The 18,915-nt window shown below is 39.8% G+C and overlaps 2 gene segments (V, D, J or C); both read left to right on the top strand.

The window, feature by feature from the left end:
* Positions 1-11,075: 11,075 nt before the first annotated feature.
* Positions 11,076-13,490, top strand: LOC138833376 (immunoglobulin kappa variable 1-9-like). The segment is given in 3 exon segments: positions 11,076-11,231; positions 11,356-11,654; positions 13,431-13,490. Coding segments are annotated over 3 exon segments (408 nt in total).
* Positions 13,491-16,997: 3,507 nt separating this feature from the next.
* LOC138833377 (immunoglobulin kappa variable 1-39-like) lies at positions 16,998-17,495 on the top strand. The segment is given in 2 exon segments: positions 16,998-17,054; positions 17,173-17,495. Coding segments are annotated over 2 exon segments (378 nt in total).
* The last annotated feature ends 1,420 nt before the right edge of the window (positions 17,496-18,915 follow it).

Here is an 18,915-nt window from a genome sequence, read left to right on the forward strand (position 1 = left end):
TGAAGTCAAACAAGAACCCAGGGATAGTAATTATTCCACCTGTACAGTCAGATGGTACAAAGGAGCAAACATGGGAATTTTCCCTCAGCCAATCAGCTTTTCCTTCTTCAGCCAAACTCATGGTTTCTCTCCTTCACATTGATCAACATTCTGTGGAAAAGTAGCAAAGAACTGGCTCTCTCAGTTAGCTCTGTCCTCTCTGCTTACTTCACACTCCTGGATTCTGTGCTTACTCATCACTTGATGGGTTGACAATGGTGTGGTGTTACTGGGAGGTGGTAAAAACACCTAGTTGGATGAAATAGATTTGTGGGACTGTCTTTAGGCCTAAATCTTGCCCTCACCTCTTCTTATGTAACTTTTGATTCATGTTTGCCATGAGTTGAGTAGCCTCTACTAGATGGTCCCACATCATGATGTTCTGCCTCTCCATAGGTCAAGGAAACTAAGGATTGAGAATGGAAATCTCTGACACAATGAGCCCAAATAAATACTGTCTTTCTTCCCTTAGGTTGTTCCTGTCAGGTACTTGGGTTCAGACACACAAATATTAGGAACTCATCTATATATACTGACTAGCAATCTGTACTTTAATCAGGTAACAAGGATCCATACAAAGTTTCAGAAACTAGGCTTTAGCAGTTGCCTATTTTGGCTAAGAAGATTTTAACTTGGAAAAAAATTATTTAGATATACACAACTATTTATCAATATCATGATCTCAGGCCTCCAAATAATAGTGGTTTTAGAAACTTGAGGATATATCAAGACTAAACAATTACTAAACATTTTGCCTATAATCCCCAAAGGTCACAGAAGGAAATAAGTGGATTGAAGTTGAGGCTATATTGGCAAATTATTATCACAACTCTATCTGAATGAAATCTAGGCATTGTGCTACCATCTTATACTTACGGCTACAAGGGAGGTACAGATAGATGGAACGTGGCCTTACCTTTATCTGATAGACAAAACTAAAACAGAAAAGGCTAGGTGTATGGCTCATGGAGTGTGGGAGGTTGGGGAGCGAAGGGATGGTGGGACAACAACAAGGGAATGGTTAACAATGATCAACAAGTAATGTACTCATTGCCTTACTCATAGAACTGTAACCCCTCAGTATAGCATCTTTAAAATAAAGTGAAATAAAAATAAAATAAAAAAGAATTGCTTAGCAAGCTCAAGGCTTTGGACTACAAGCCCTTTACAAATGTTTTTCTGTGTTGGGCATTTTGTGGCCTGAATTTCTCTATGTACCTTGATCTCCAGATGTTACTTATGAACTCTAGAAGTGACTCTTTGGCCACTGAGGAAGATCAAACAAAATCCATGTCAGAGGCAAGCTGAGTGACTTGCTCAAGAGCAGGTGGCTCATGCCTATACATCCTAACTACTCAGACATATAGGATGTCAGCAGAAAAAGTCCATGATACTCTTATCTTCAATTATCACTGGAAAACCAGAAGTGAACATGTGGCTCAAAGTGGAGAGTGCTAGCCCTGAGTTCAAGCTCCATTAGTGACCACAAAAAGTATGAATTGCTAATGAATATAAGTACTTGGGTTGTATGCCAAAAAGTTTTTGAGTGTGTTAATTCACACTATTTTCGTTAAAAACCAATTGCTTCACTATAGATATTTATAAAACAATCAGAAACAGGAGAAATAAAAAAATCTACAAAATATATGAATAAATAGAATACATTTTAGTTCATTTATGGAAACATCCAAGGAATACTTAGTACTATTACCAATATTACAGAATTATATAATGTAATAGACAATAATGTATGGTAATACAAAAATGGAGCAATAAAATGTGACTTTATATGTGCAATAAAGACTTATCAAATATCATTAAGTTCACAGTTAAAAAATAATCGGCATATATCCTTATGGGCCAGATAATTTAAAATATGCATATAGATTTATTTATTGCTGCATACATACATATATATGTGTATGTATATCTATAAATATCAAGAGAAAGATGCATCATGTGCAGATACACACACAGACACACATAAACAAACACAAATTATGACACATTTGATGAAAGTAACTTAGCTTGTCCAGAGCCTGTCCTAAAGACAGAAATGTCAGAATGCAGAGCATGGAGACTTTTTAGGAAACCTATATATTGTTAACCTATATATTGCTAAATAATCTTATATCTACACATACCATTGTCATGAAAAGTTCAAGAAAACAGAAGTACTTTGAATGACCTTTTATGGTAGTTCTTCTGCATTGGCAACTGGGTAGGATAGCTTGCAGATTAAGTGTATTTCTGAACCTGTCTGTGAGAAACTCTCTAGATAGAATTGACTGTGAGAGGAAGATCCACCTCATAGTCCACAGCTCCTTTCAATAGGATGCAGTCTCTTGTGCAATAAAAGACCAAGGAGGAGGAAGGAGAACATTCACTCTGCTTCTTGGGTGACATGATGTGAGCTCCATTATACTCTGCCCATGTGGCAGAGTAAAATGTCTAATCTAAGACTGAAATAAAGAATTTTTCCCTTCAAATTGCTTTTATTAAGGTCTTGTCACAGCAATTAAAAGTTAAGTACACATCTTTATAACATGTTTTAACTTACTTTGACCAATGATATAAGATGGATGCTGTACTGAAAGCATTTGGCATCACCATCTCTGGGTTGCGAGGGACGGCTATTATTGTACTGGAAACTTTGGGAATTTGTTAGATAACAATATGGTGAGGTAGCTTTCTTTAAAGAGGGTGTATAAGTGTGGGAAACTAAGTTTCTAAGCAGAGGGTGTAGAATAATATCCCGAACTCATTGATTTAGCCTCAGGAGGATGAAATGTGGTGTGAATAAAGCAGGAGAGCTGCAGGCCAGGAGGTGGGTTCAGAACACTGGTACCTGGTTGCCATATTCTTGGAGCAGAAAGAGAGTGGCAGCTCTTCTCTGTAGGCGGCAAGTGTGTATAGAGCAAGGTTTCCCCCTACAGGCTCCATGTACAGCTCCACTCTTTTTTTCATGTTTCAAATCAAGTGTTGTATTTTATTCTTAATAAGTTTTTTTTTTAATTGTGAAAATACTGTACAGAGGGGTTAAAATTACATGGGCAAGATAATGAGTACATCTCTTATCAAGCATTGTAGCCTCCTCCTTTGTTTCCCCTTCCCATCCCTTCCCATCCTCTCCCCACCACCCCCACCCAATCCTCCCTGCTTACCCCGCCCCTCCCCCCCCACCCCCCCCCCCCCCCCGGCCGCACCAAAGTTGTAAAGTTCACTCTTCGACATAACGACTTGCACATCTCATTGTTGCAATGGTTCCACCTGTGTCCCCATTTAAGCGATTTGCTTTTCCCCCTCTCCTCCACAAATTATACTGACATCAAATACAGTGAAAGCAGGGGTTATACTGTGTGGGAGGGACATACAAAGCAACAAAGAAATAACCTTATAAATTTGTTAGAAACAATTGCATGAAAGAAAAAAAAACATTTGAATACATATCTTAGGGTTCATTTCCCTAACATCACCTTATCTGACCTTTTCTGCTTGACTCAGACATATACTAGATATTGCAATTAAGGGAAACCATGGGACCTATGTTTCTTTAGGCCTGGCTTACTTCATTTAATATAAGTCCATGGAATGGGAGAAGAGCTTCACTAGCCGTACAACAGACAAGTGTCTCATATCTAAAATATACCTGGAACTCAAAAAATTAAGTCCCCCAACAACAACTCTTCAAAGAAACAACTACCCAATAAATAAGTGGGCTAAAGACTTAAAGAGAAACTTCTCTTTAAGAGGAAAGAAGGATGGCCAATAGACACATGAAGAAATGCTCAACCTCCCTAGCCATAAAAAAAAATGCAAATCAAAAGGACATTGAGATACCACCTCACTCCAGTTACAATGGCTAAAATCAAGAATTCTAAAAACAACAGATGCTGGAGAGGATGTGGACAGAAGGGAACCTTACTGCATTGTTGGTGGGAATGTAAACTTGTTCAACCACTCATCGGGACTCAATGACCAATAGACATAAAAGAAATGCAAATCAAAACAACATTGAGATTCCCCTCACCCCAGTTAGAAGGGCACTCACCAAAAACTCTAATAAAAACAGATGCCTGAGGGGATGTGGACAGAATGGAACCCTACTGCATTGTTGGTGGGAATGTAAACTTGTTCAACCACTCTGGAAAGTATTATGAAGGGTCCTCAAAAGACTCCACATAGAGCTACCCTATAACCCAGCAGTCACACTTTTGGGAATTTCCTCAAATGATCACAAACATGACCATACTAAAGCTACCAGCACAACTATGTTGATTGCAGCATTATTTACCACAGCTAAGATATGTAACCAACGCAGGTGCCCCTCAGTAGATGAATGGGTCAAGAAAATGTGGTCTATATACATAATGGAATTCTATGCCTCCATCAGAAAGAATGACATTGCCCCATTTGTTAGGATATGGACAGTCTTGGAAAAAATATATTATGTGTAGTAAGCCAGGCCCAAAAGAACATAGGTCCTATAGGTTCCCTTATTGAAATAACTAGTATATGTCTGAGACAAGCAGAAATGGTCAGATAAGTTGATGTTAGGCAAAATGAACCCCAAGATAAGGACTCAAATGTTTCTTTTTTCTGTCTTGCTATTGTTTCTAACATATTTATAAGATATTTCTTTGTTCCTTTGTATGTCCCTCCCACATGGTATAACCTCTTTTTTCATTCTATTTGATGTTGATATAATTTGTGGAGGGGAAGGGAAAAAAACAAATTGTTTAAATAGAGAAACAGGTGGACACATTGCAACAATGAGATGTAAAGATATTATGTTGAAAAACGAACTTCACAACTTTGGCACAGGGTGAGGAGAGGGGAGGATTGGGATGGTAGGGGCGATGGGAAGGGATGGTAGGGTAAGCAAAGCAGGAGGTAACAATGCTTGATAAGAAATGTACTCATTATCTTGTCCATGTAATTGTAACCCCTCTGTTTGGTTTTTTTTTACAATTAAAAAAAAAACAACTAGCTCAGCATGAACCGCTGGTTCTCCCCATTTGTTCTGTGTCATGCATGAATAGTGACAGATTTTCCTTTACCACTTAAGCCCTCCACATGCCCTGGCACCTATGTTTCTTTGGGCCTGGATTACTTCACTTAATATATTTTTTTCCAATTTTTTCCATTTCCTAACAAGTGGGGCAATGACATTCTTTCTGATGGAGTCATAGAATTTCATTTTATATATGTACCACATTTTCTTGTTATTTTTTGGGGGGGGGGGTCCAGTCGTGGGGCCTGAACTCTGGGCCTGGGCGCTGTCCCTCAGCTGTTCAGCTCAAGGCTAGCGCTCTACCACTTGAGCAACAGCACCACTTCCAGCTTTTTTCTTTTTGCTTATGTGGTGGTGAGGATTGAACCCAGGGCCTCATGCATGCGAGGCAAGTGCTCTACCACTGAGCCACCTTCCCAGCCCCCATGTACCACATTTTCTTGATTCATTCACCTATTCAGGGCATTAGGATTGGTTCCATATCCTAACTATGGTAAATAATGCTGTAATAGACATGGTTTTTCTGATAGCTTTGGTATGACCTTGTTTGTGATTGTTTGGGTAAATTCTCAAAAGAGGGATTGCTGAGTCACATGGTAGCTCTATGTGGAGTCTTTTGAGGAACTCCCATACTACTTTCCAAAGTGGTTGAACAAGTTTACACTCCTACCAACAATGGGCTTCCCTTCTGTCCACATCCCCTCCAGCATTGTTATTACTAGATTTCTTGATTATAGCTATTCTAACTGGGTGAGGTGGAATCTCAGTATTCTCTTCAATGATATTGAAAGCAAAAATTCACTATCACACTCTTTTTATGAAGCCAGCATAACCCTCATCCAAAACCAGATAGGGATTCATCAACAAAAGAGAACTATAGACCCATTTCTTTGATGAATATGGTCGCAAATCTTCTCAACAAAATATTGGCAAATTGACTTCAACAACTTATCAAAAAAATCATACACCATGATCAACAGGATTCATTTCAGGGATGGAAAGCTGGTTCAATATATGCAAATCAATTAATAAAATTCAACAAGAGCAAGGATAAGTACCACACGATTATCTCAATAGATGCAGAGAAAGTATTTGACAAGATCCAACACCCCTTTATGATGAAAGCTCTGGAAAAATTAGGAATCTATGGAACATTCCTCAATATAATAAAGGCTGTATATGACAAACATACAGCCAGCATTATACTAAATGGCGAAAAGTTAAAGCCATTTCCTTTAAATTTGGGAATGAGACAAGCATGTCCACTCTCTCCACTCCTCTTGAACCTAGTATTAGACTGCCTAGGTCATGGGCCTCAAGCAAGAAAGCTTAGGGATCGTGCCCAGGTCCTGCAGCTGTGCCCAGCTCCTGAGGATTTGCATTTGCTCCAGCACAGCCAACTTCCTGGACGTTTCTCCATGGTCTGTTCACACCCTGTGCATCAGTCAGTCCCAGTCAGCACACAGTACGAGTGAGCACCCCTGTTCAGCCCAGGGGTTGCTTCTGCTCTGACTCAAAGATAAAGAAGGACAATACTAGGAATTTATAGAGCCCAGGGTTAACAGTGATGCCTCACTCTTCATGGAAACTCCCAGAACATAATTAATTCTGTGGATATTTGGTGTCTGTATTCAATATCAGGTGCTAGATGTGACATCCCCATTTCCTAGTGTCCATCCTCACTGTATGCATCTGTAGGGGACAGTTTCCATCACTTGAAGATCCAATCAGGGATTAGTGATGATTCACAGTGACACCACCAGGAACAAGGCGATGCTCCCGAACTCTTGATTTATTGGTCACCCAATTTACACTCTGGGGTGACATCCAGATTCAGTGGCAATGGATGGGGAAGAGAGTCTACTTTCATTATCAGCAACCTGCAGTCTGAAGATATTGCAACTTACTACTGTCAACTGAATAATAAATAGTTCAACTCCCACACCAAATATAAACCTCCTGGAGTGGGGGGGGGGGAGAGGAAGGAGAAAATGTGAGAGGCTGGACTGACTCAGCTACTCCTTCTGGTGCCTCTGCCTGCTGACAGTACATCTCAGCCACAGCCAGGCTCTGAAGGTCACTGGGGGATTTGGTAGAGGGGGTCACTGACAACCCTCTCAATGTTGTCTATCTGTCTTCCATCAGCCTCAGGAGCACCAACCAGATAATGCTTCTGGTGTCTTATAAAAACACAGATCTGTAGTTCTGAGCCTCTGAAACATGGTATCCAGGTGGATATAATTTGCAGTTTGTCACACAAGAGGCCTTTGCCTGCCTTGTGCTGCCTTTACACTGCTGCACCCACCTGCTAATTTGCATAGTGCTCCCTAAGGAGGACTTTCCCTTTTGAGTCTGAGATGAAGGCTCAGCTTGCCCTTGTCTTGTCCTATCAGGACTCTTAAAAGAGAATTCTTTTAGTAAGCTCCTGGGCTGCTAATGCTCTGGCTCACTGGTAAGGACAGAGGGAGATGAATAATGAAATCATGTAAATTGCAAGGAAATGAAAAGAACTAGATGATCATATTGAGTGATATAGGTCAGGATGCAAAGCAAAATACTGTTTGGTCCTACTTACTTGTGGAACCCAGACTTAAATGATGGTAGCTATGATGGTGGTGATGGTAATGATGGCATTAATAATAATAATAATAATGATAATAATAATAATAATAATAATAAAACATGAATGCCAAAATGGAAAATATCTGAAGGGAAACAGGTAAGGGTGAAAGAAAGAGACAAAAGCACACTAAGTGTAGAAGATGCATTGGTATATAAATAAATAGATATACATGTATATATATACTCACATGTGCATTTGAGTTATGAAGTTCCTTTACACAGTATGAAAAATGGTGGGAGTGGGAGAGGAAGAGTATAGCAATAGAAAGGAGGTGGTGAGTTTTTCAAAATAAGCTGCATTCAGGTAGGGATTCTCATCACAAATTAACCTCGTGTTGTTAATATATGACAATTACAACTTATCCAACAATAAAATAAGTAAAATTCCATGATTATACATATAAAACTCCTGGGAATCTGCACAACTATTAACAAAGAATGGTAAAACTCCTAATGAAAATCTTGTCCACTGCTATGTCATAAAAAGGCCACTAGATGGCAAACAAATCTCACAAAGAAAAACCTGAAACCTAACCTTAATAGGAGCTTGAAGCCAGGGAGTTCATCTCAGGCTTTCATGGCACACATGGCATGTGGGACCATGTTTACAGAGGGGATTGTGTCTCCCCATGTCCACTATGTAAACTGTAATCAAACCTGACAAGGATGACACACAGGGTTTCTTGTAGTGAAGTCATTAAGGGCAGGTCAGAAAGGTGAGGGAAGGAGGGTGGGCCCTGCAGATATGCAGCCGCGAAGGGAACATGTGCACACACGCTGTCCAGCTGTGGGAGGTGAGAGGGGCTGCAGTGTCAGTGCTGTCCCCAGCAGTTCCCAAGAGTCCTCTGCAGTGATCAGGCCACTGATTTTCCTTGAAGGCACAGTTGGTGTCCTCAGCTTCATGATGTCAGACTAGAAATATAACTGCTCATTGTCCTAGCATTCTTTTTCAGTGTCAGAATTTAAAACGCTGAGTTAGACAATTAGAATTATATTAATTTACTTTTATAGGTAATTTACTAAATATGAACAATAGATATATAAATTCTACATTCATTTGTTAAGTACTACTCTCTATTCTGAGACGAATAGACTTTTTCTTTGGAGTCAGGCCTCACTCAGGTCCATGGCCCAGACCATTAACACCTTTCTTTCATGTATGTTCTTTCTTCTTCCAGGAAGATCCTCAGAAATGTTTTCCTATGTCTTCCTTGTTCTTCATCTCTTTCCTTGGTTTTCAGCCTCATCTCTCAGCCTGGTGGCTACATTCCTCACACCTCAGGGCAGTGTAAGCCTACCTGCAGCTCTGATCTGAGCCTAGTATTCCAAGTCTTCCATGTATTTCAGTACCTGAAGTCAGTGCAGATTTCAAATTCACAAGTCCCATGCCACATGTCCACACATGCTGAAGACAGCCCTGAAGTGTGGATCTGGAGAATGTAATGTGTTATTCCCAGAGCCTGGCTGATTTTAACCACACTCAAATAGATACATTTCAGGTCAGTCTTCCTCATCCTATTATTATGGCTCCTCAAATTTACCAGATGGCCTTCACAACTATCGCTGCCAACTGCCTTCTCCTGATATTCTTTAGTACCAGCTTTGTCCTGCATTGCATGCAAGAGACACCAGATCTCTCCCAGCAAGGGCGGTAGGAGTTATTCATGGGACCATGTGATAAGATTAGAAGTGATATTTCAGAACAGAAAAGGAGGTTGGCATATCTTTTAGGGAAGCTTATAAATCATCAAAATTGGGAAAAAAAGAGCATTGTAGAAGAATTATGTGAGCATGTGGTGCAGAGAACATTAATATTTTAAAAGATGTAGGTCATCAAATCAAGCCTCAGATGGAGTTCTGGTAGTAAATGGTACTGAAGAAAACCCTGTTTGGATAATGAGTTACTCCTGGTCCATTGGTTTTGAAAGAGCAGTGTTATCTTTACACATCATGTTCTCGGACTGCCAGTGGTAAATACCATGTGATCACCCTGTTCATCTACCTCTGGTATGATTGTTTAGATTGTCAAATCTACACAATGGGATGAAGTATGTCCACATGCTAATCTCTATATGGAGACCTTCTTTGCTTCACTTTGGCTTCACTGTGAATCTCCAGGTTGAAGATGTTCTTTGGTAACTGGGTGGCTCCAGTTTCTCAACCCCACACTTGACCTCATTGCAATTTATCATTTCTGTACCTATATGAATCACATCTCCTAATACAACTTGTGAAAAGTGCTTTATTGGTGGTCATGCATATAATACTAGCTACAGAGGAGGCTGAGATCTGACGATTAGGGTTGGAAGTCACCTTGGACATAAAGACAATGAGTCTCTGTCACCAGTTAAACACCAAAAGGTTGAAAGTGAAGCTGTGACTCATTTGGCACAATACCACTCTTGAGCACAAAAGCTCAGGGATTAAGTCAAGCACTATGCCCAGTACACAAAAAAACTGCTTGACTTAGGACCTAAAAGACATGTAACTTGAAGGACTATGCAGCTTAAGGAGCAAAATGAAGTTAAAGTAGAGTTGAGTCCTTGGTCTACAGAACAACTCAGCTTCTGAGAAAGAAGAGTTTACATTAACAGATGAAACAAATGTCCTCTAAAAGTTCAGAATATCTAGCACATACATGCATAATACCCACAAAGCTAGATATGATTCCAGGTGTTTTCCTAAAAATAAATAAGAAATACCTGAGGTGAACTGTTCTAGAGGGAGGTGATAGGGAAGAACATTCAGAAGGGAAGCAATCCAGTCATTTATATGAGTTCACAGGACGCCAATGAATGCACCAAAGGATTGTCCATATACCTCTGATCAAGACACTTTATTGCACATATTTCAGTGCTACCTTCTATTAAAAACTTTGAATACTGTTCATTTCTTACTTTCTATCAATGCATCTATCTGTCTTTCTACCTACAGATGTTTTATCACTTTTATAACACATGTCTGTGTACTAATGTTTATTATTAAACCATATAACAAGGTTCAGGCAAATAATTGAGAATTCTGAGTCACAAACTCCACTGATCCCAGAGTTAGGGACATTCTAAAATTACTTTCCCTTGGAAATGTTTGTTTTTGAGTGACTGATTTAACTGAAGAAAATCATACTAAGTCATGGATAAGTTGAAAATGTTAAAAATTCTATTTGGGGTTGGGAATTGAGCTCAGTGGAAGAGTGCTTACCTGGAAAGTTCAAGGCCCTCAGTTCAGTCCTCAGCTCTGGGGAGAAAAATCTATTCTTATCACAGGCCAACAGAATCATAATGTTTTCTTGTCTCTAGAAACATATTATCTACAAGCACATTGGACATCTGGGTTCTTCAGGTCTGTGCTTTGTCACTGAGATCGGGCAGCCTGAAGCTCTGACTCGCACTGCCCAAACCATGTTGATTTGCATGTGCCCAGAGCACAGCCCACTACACTGGGAACTTCTTCATAGGCTGCTCACACTCTGTGCAGGAGAAGTTCCAGTCAACACACAGCACGGACATGAGGGCCCTTGCTCAGCTCCTGGGGCTCCTGCTGCTCTGGGTTGCAGGTAAGGAAAGATGATACTGGGGATTATTCACCGAGTGTTCAGTGGAGCTACTTTGCTGTTCATGGAAGTACTTTGACAGCAGAATGAATTAAACTGCTAATGGCTTTTATGTTTCCAATGTCAGGTGCCAGATGTGACATCCAGTTGACCCAGCCACCATCCCTGTCATCACTTCTGGGAGACAGAGTCAAGATTACTTGCCAAGCCAGTCAGGGCATTAGCAATTATTTACATTGGTACCAGCAGAGAGCAGGGAAACCTCCAAAGCTTCTGATCAGTTATGCAACTACTTTGCAATCTGGGTTCCCACCAAGGTTCAGTGGCAGTGGATCTGGGACAGAGTTCACTCTCGCCATCAGCAGCCTGCAGCCTGAAGATGCAGCAACATATTTCTGTCTACAGAGTAATAGTTATCCTTCCACAGTGACACAAGTCATAACAAAAACCTCCCAGCAAAGCAGAAGTGAGAGGCTGGGCTGCCCCAGCTGCTCCTCCTGGGGCCTCTACCTGCACAACTGCCTCTACTCTACACAACTTCTCAGATGCAGCCAAACTTTAAGGTCACTGGAATGTATTGGGAGAGGTCATGGAGGCTTTTGCACACCCTAACTCTCTGTCCTCCTGCTCATCCCAAGCAGCACACACCTTACAACGACTCTTCCGACTTTAAAAATCACTGATCTATACTCATGTTTCACTTACATTGTGCTAACAATTTGCAGCCACAAAAAGAAAGAGCCATTTTAGGTATATCAAACCAGGTTTTAAAAGCAAGGCAATAGAGCTTTAGAAAAGATTTTGTTTTTAGATTATAAAAAAATCATCTTTAAATATTGAAACTTGAAGCATATTTTTTATTAAAGTGGAAAATTTCTAGTTCATTGAGTGACACATCCATTAGTTATTATATCTATCTATATCTATATATACATATATATATATGTGTTATGTGTGTATAAATGCATATATATGTATATATATGTATATATGTATATATGTATATATATATGTGTATATATATATATATATACACATATATATATATAAACCCAGTAGCAATACATAAAATAGCAAGTTTACCCAATCCCTATTACAGCCATGGTCTGATTTGTAACATATTTCATTCAGCTGCCAAGGGCTCTGAGGATACAGAGCAGAGCATATCTTCTGAGACCCCACGCAGCTGAGCCTACAGCCCACAAAGCTCTCCCCTTGCAGGCTTTTGTTGGTTGCTCTACTCAAGAAGCAGTTTTTTTGGTTTGGTTTGTTTTTGGTTGGTTCTGGGGCTTGAACTCTGGTCCTGGGTTCTGTCCCTCAGCTCTTCAGCTCAAGGCGAGCACTCTACCACTTGAGCTACAATGCCACTTCCAGTTTTTAACTCAGTTTTAGATATAGAAAATTCTAGTCAAAATAGTCTCATCTGCTTCTACTCAGGTGAGGCCTGTTCTGTTTGTCAACCAATATGCTGTATTTATGTGAAGAGAACAAGTAGTAGCTGGGCACTGGTGGCTCATGCCTGTAATCCTAGCTACTCAGGAAGCTGAGATCTGAGGATCGAGGTTGCAAACCAGCCCGGGCAGGAAAGACCTTGTCTTACCGCCAATAAACCACATGAAAACTGGAAGTGGCACTGTAGTTCAAGTGCTAGAGAATATTCCCTGAGCTGAAGAGATAAGGGAGAGTGCCCTAGCCCAGAGTTCAAGCCCCACGACCAAACAAAAAATAAAAATAAAAATAAAAACAAGCTGCAGTTAGAAGAGTCCAAATATATGGTTTATAACAAGCAACTTCTGTGAAAACTGACTCCCTCCATGAGAGGAGATATAGCCCTTCTGAGAACAGTACCTCCAATGATCTAATCACTTCCTACAAGGAGGCCTTTCAGATGACCGTGTGGGGTCTTCTGGAGCATCAGCACCAACTTCCTTCTCCATGTGTTCCTTCTTACCATGTGATATTCTGTCGCATGACAGAGCAGAATCCTTGGAGACAAGAAGTAGGGACTGAACTCTCTGTGACAAATAAGCAGAGACTGGTTAATTTAGATTGGAAATGGAGACATTAAAAGATTTTATGTTAATTTAAGATAACCAAAATTATATACTAACATTTGTTTTTACATAGTTTAAAAAAGGGTTAAAAAACATAACAGTATAGAAGTGGAATATATCTTGATCACTTTCTCCCTTTACTCTCTAGAGGGAAGATTTAAGAAATTCTGTGAGCAATTTGTTGTGCAAATACAGTGTGGAAGATTAACAGGACAGATAATGGATTATAATACTTATTACATTGAATATATAGTCACACTTTGAAGTAAAACTTTATAACATTTTTCTTTTATCCTTTTTAATTTTATTCTGTTGTAAAGGTACTGTACAGAAGGGTTACAGTTACATAAGTAGGGCAATGAGAACATTTCTTGTCAAATATTGTTACCCATTCCTTCATCTCCTACTATCCCTCCACCCCCACCCACCCCGAAGTTATAAAATTCATTTCCAACTTAGTGTCCTGTGAGTATCACTGTTGCATTGGTTACCGTTTGTCCTTGTTTCACTATTTTGTTATCCTCCTTCTCTTCTCAAGTCATATAAACATGTATAAAAGATGCATGGTACCAGAATATAAACAGTGACTACAGGGGATAAGCCAAAGGGAAATTTAAAAAGATATAATAAAAAGAAGGAACTTGATACAGTATAGAGACCACAACAAAGACAACAACAAAAAAGACATCTTGTTTATCTTGTTTATCTCTTTGTTGCTTTGTATATCCCTCCCCCACAGTATAACCCCTGCTTTCACTATATTTGATGTCAGTATAACTTGTGGAGGAGATGGGGAAAAACCAGTTGTTTAAGGATACTGGTGGACCTGCTGCAACAATGAGAAGTACAAGTTGTCATGTCCAAAACTAGCTTTACAACGTCAGTGCGGGGGGAGGGAGAGGGGGGGGAAGAAGAAGGATTGGGATTGATGGGAGGGGGGAGGCTGGGAAGGGATGTGAAGGGTAAACAAAGGAGGAGGCTGCAATGCTTGGTAAGAAATGAACGCATTATCCTGCCCACGTAATTGTAACTCCTCTGTACAGTATGTTCACAAATAAAGTAAAATTAAATTTAAAAAAAGACATCTTGTTTCTATATCTTGGAGTTCATTTGGATTAGCATCATTTTATATGGTAGTATGTACATAGCTATTGATCTATTGTGATTGTCTGCAAGGACTATACTAGACATATATTAATTATTACAAATGAAGGAAACTATGGAGCCTATGTTTCTTTGGGTCTGTTTACTTCACTTACTATGGTTTATTCTAAGTCTTTACATTTTCTTGCAAAGGAATTTCTAGGGCTCCTTTACCCAGGTGAAAACTTTCTAAATAAAGATCCAGAAACACAACGAATCAAGGAATGGATGGATAAATGGTATCATATTAAGCTGCAGAGCTTCTGCATGGCAAATGCCATAGCAATCAAGATAAATAGAAAGCTCGCAGACTGGGAGAAGATAATTCACTAGCTATACAACAGACAAGGCCTCATATCAAAAATATACCTAAAGCTCAATAAACACCCCTCCAAAAAAATCCTCAAAGTAATAACCAGTCCATTAATCATTGGGCTAAAGAATTAAAAGTCTATTCTGGAGAGCAAATAAGAATGTCCAATAGACACCTGAAGAAATGTTCAACATTTCTGGTCATAAGAGAGATGCAATTCACAACCACATTGAGATTCCACCTCACCCCAGTTACAATGGCCATTATTAAGAAAACAAATAATAATAGATGTTGGCAGGGATGAGGCCAGATACTACTCTGATGGTGGGAACATAACGTGATTCAACCACTATGGAAAGCAGTATGGAGGTTCTTCAAAAGATTAAACATAGAACATTACAATCCAGCAATCCCACTTCTGGGTATTTACTCAAGTGACCACAAACAATGTCACATTAACATTACCAGCACAACTGTATTCCTTGCAGCACTATTCACCATAGCTAAGGTATGGAACCAACACTGATGATCCATTAGATGAATGGATCAAGAAAATGTGATATATGCATCTGTATACATCTATATCTATCTATCTATCAATCTTCTATCTATCTATCTATCTATCTATCTATCTATCTATCTATCTATCTATCTATACTGGAATTATATGCTTCTGTGATTCTCTTTCTATCATCATATCCACTCTTCTTCCAAATTCAACTGAGAGCTATTCCTCTAATTGTTCTTCTCTCAAACCCACGTCAGAGAATGATAATCTAGAGAACTTGTCTGCACCAGGAGTGCATGTTTACCATAAGCCTGGTCCAGCATCAAAGCTCTAATCATTATGTGGAGGGGGGAGAAGAAAACATTTCTATACTCTGCTTTGCTCCAATAGTGTGTGAAATAGCTCAGTGAGCAGAGTTGTTATAGGATCCTGTCATGTAGGGCCTGGTACAGATGGACTCTGACTTTGTCAATGCCTGGTCTGTGAGCTACTGGCCTTTGGGTTGCAGTGTTATCTTTGTGCACCTGCAGTAACTGCTTGGACTCACAATAAGATGGTGGATTCATTGTCAAGCAAATGTCCTGTCTGTGTCTTTCCAGTTGTGACATCCAACACAAGGGTGAACAGCTTCATCACATGCTGGATTCCAGGTGGGAGCCTTCCTCATTGTACTCTGGATTAATCATCTGTGGCATTTTCCCTTGTCTTCTCTGGGCTTTGCAGCTCCAGTGTCCCACTTCACACTTCACTATGCTACATGTCATCCTTTCAGAGCTTGCTTATATCATAAACTCTAAGTTCAATCAATGAAAACTTATTTAATTACAAATTCCATTAAATGGGAGGTGCTGTAGGAATTTACAGTTTTAAGAGGAAGAGTAAATTGAAGTTTAGTTCAGCCTTGGTTTAGAGAATAGCTCAGGTTCTCAGGAGGAATAACTTGGATTAAGAACAATAAGGCATGAATGTCATCAAGACTTTAGGAGACTTGCAGCTCAGAAATGTACAATGTAATAAAGTTATGCCTGTAGCCAGGTCCTTTCAGTATACAGAGAGCCAATGTCTGATGTTAAGTCTACTGGATGATGGTGGTGGGAAAGTGCATTCAGAAACACAGGACAGCAACCTTTAGTTGATAGCAAAACCCAATGGCTAGCCTGTACATTGTACATGATAGCACAATACTGCAAATACTTTAATTTCAGACTTTTCATTGTCTTTCATTGTCTTAATTGATACTTGTCTATCATCTATTTATTTAACTATCATTCTCTCTATCAACCTACATACCCAAGTAGGTTGAGTAATTGAATAATTGTATCCATGATTAACAAACGGGTTCAAGGAAACCAAAGACTTAGAAAATCGGATCTAAATTATTAATTGTACATTTTGGAACCGGTTTTGCTTGAAAAATTGACTTAGATAAAATGCTATCATGAAAAGCCTGTCATGACCCATGTATAAATTAAAGTTCATTTTAGTTAACCAGAGAGACATTCTGTCCATTGCGCCCCAAAGAGAAACATATTTTCTTCAGGCAGAACAGTGCTACCCTGGTATGTTTTTTTGTGTGTGTGTCTGGGATATCATGTCTGGGCTGAGATATTGAAATCTGGCATGCTGGTGCAGCTGTGCTGGACCCTTCCAACCCCTACTGATTTGCATGTGCCGAGAGCACAGCCCACTGCCTGAGCAGTTCTTGAAAGCTGCTCACATCCTGGACAGGAGTCAGTCCTAGTCAGCACACAGCATGGACATGAAGGCCCCTGCTCAATTCCTGGGGCTCCTGCTGCTCTGGATTACAGGTAAGGAAAGACTACTCTGAGGGTCTCCTCAGTATGCTGTAGTCAGTGATGCTTGGCTGTTTATGAAGCTTTCTTATAACATGCTTGATTCTTTGTATAATTACTTTTCCCATGGCAGGTACCAGATGTGACATCCAGATGACCCAGTCTCCATCCACTTTGTCTGTATCTCCTGGAGACAGAGTCACCATCACTTGCCGGGCCAGTCAGGGCATTAACTATGTGTTAAGCTGGTACCAGCAGAAACCAGGGGGAGCACCAAAGCTCCTGATCTATGGTGCAAACGATTTACAATCCGGGATCCCCTCCAGATTTAGTGGCAGTGGATATGGGACAGAGTTCACTCTCACCATCAGTAGCCTGCAGCCTGAAGACATTGCCACTTATTACTGTCTACAGTATTATGATAACCCACCCACAGTGATACAAGCCATAACATAAACCTCCAAGAAGCAGAAGTGAGAGCCTGGGTTGCCCCAGCTCCTTTCTTCATGTTTCCTCTTGCAAGAGCTGTCCTAGAATCATAGGACAGGGATGCTGCCCAGGCTAACCTGGACAGTCAACTGTGTCTCAATCTTTGGAGTAACTGTATTATAGATGTGCAATACTGGCACTGGGATGAATGTTGAAATTTTAAAATTACATTCCAGAATATAAACATGGAAATACTCTGCCTTTATTCAGGTTTCTTTTCATCTTGCATAGATATTCACAATGTGCACAGGGACACTTGGAAGTTATTTCAAAACTTTTATTTTGAGATTTTTAAATACTTTATGCAAAAATTTCATCAGCAAGTAAAGACAGCTTGCCACCTCATTTTTCTGCTTCGGGTCTTTTATGCTTTTTTCCAGTTAGTTTTAGCTTTTCTTCTTGCATTTGGAGAACCTCAGTACAATTTGAGGTACAAAAGGTAATAGAGAGCTGGGCGCTGGTGTCTCACGCCTGTAATCCTAGCTACTCAGATGGCTGAGATCTGAGGATCACGGTTCAAAGCCAGCCCGGGCAGGAGAGACCGTGAGACTCCTATCTCCAATAAAACACTAGAAAATCGGAAGTGGCGCTGTAGCTCAAGTGGTAGAGCGCTTGCCTTGAGCTGAAGAGCTGAGGGACAGCGCCCAGGCCCAGAGTTCAAGCCCCACGGTCAACAACAACCAAAAAAAGGTAATAGAGTACATTTCATTCTGTAGATGTTGCTTATGAATGCTAGAAGTGATTTTTGGCCACTGAGGAAGATCTAACAAAATATATGTCAGAGGAAAACTGAGTGACCTGCAACACAAGAGCTCCTGTCAGATCAACAGTCATTAAAAGTTTGAGTAGTCGTGAGCCGGTGACTCATGCCTGTAAATTCTAACTACTCAGAAGGCTGACATCTGAAGATGTCAGCTGGAAAGTCCATGAGACTCATATCTTCAATTATCACTGGAAAACCAGAAGTGGAAATGTGGCTCAAAGTGGAGAGCGCTAGCCCTGAGTTCAACCTCCATGAGTGACCAAAACATTATGAATTGCTAATGAATATAAGAACTTGGGTTGTATGCCAAAAAATTTTCAAGTAGTTCATTGCACACTATTTTTATTAAAAACCAATTGCTTCAATATAGTAATCACAATAGGGAACAGGAGAAATAAAAAAATCTACAAAATATATGAATAAATAGATTACATTTTAGTTCATTTATGGAAACATGCAAGGAATAGTAAGTACTATTACCCATATTACAGAAATATATAATGTAATAGTAATGTATGGTAATATATAAATGGAGCAAGAAAATGTGACTTTATATGTACAATGAAGACTTATCAAATATCATTAAGTTCACAGTTAAAATATGAGTGGCATATGTCCCTATGG

This window comes from Dipodomys merriami, unplaced genomic scaffold, assembly GCF_024711535.1.
Source record: "Dipodomys merriami isolate MVZ:Mamm:240054 unplaced genomic scaffold, mDipMer1.0.p SCAF_204, whole genome shotgun sequence".
NCBI lineage: Eukaryota > Metazoa > Chordata > Mammalia > Rodentia > Heteromyidae > Dipodomys > Dipodomys merriami.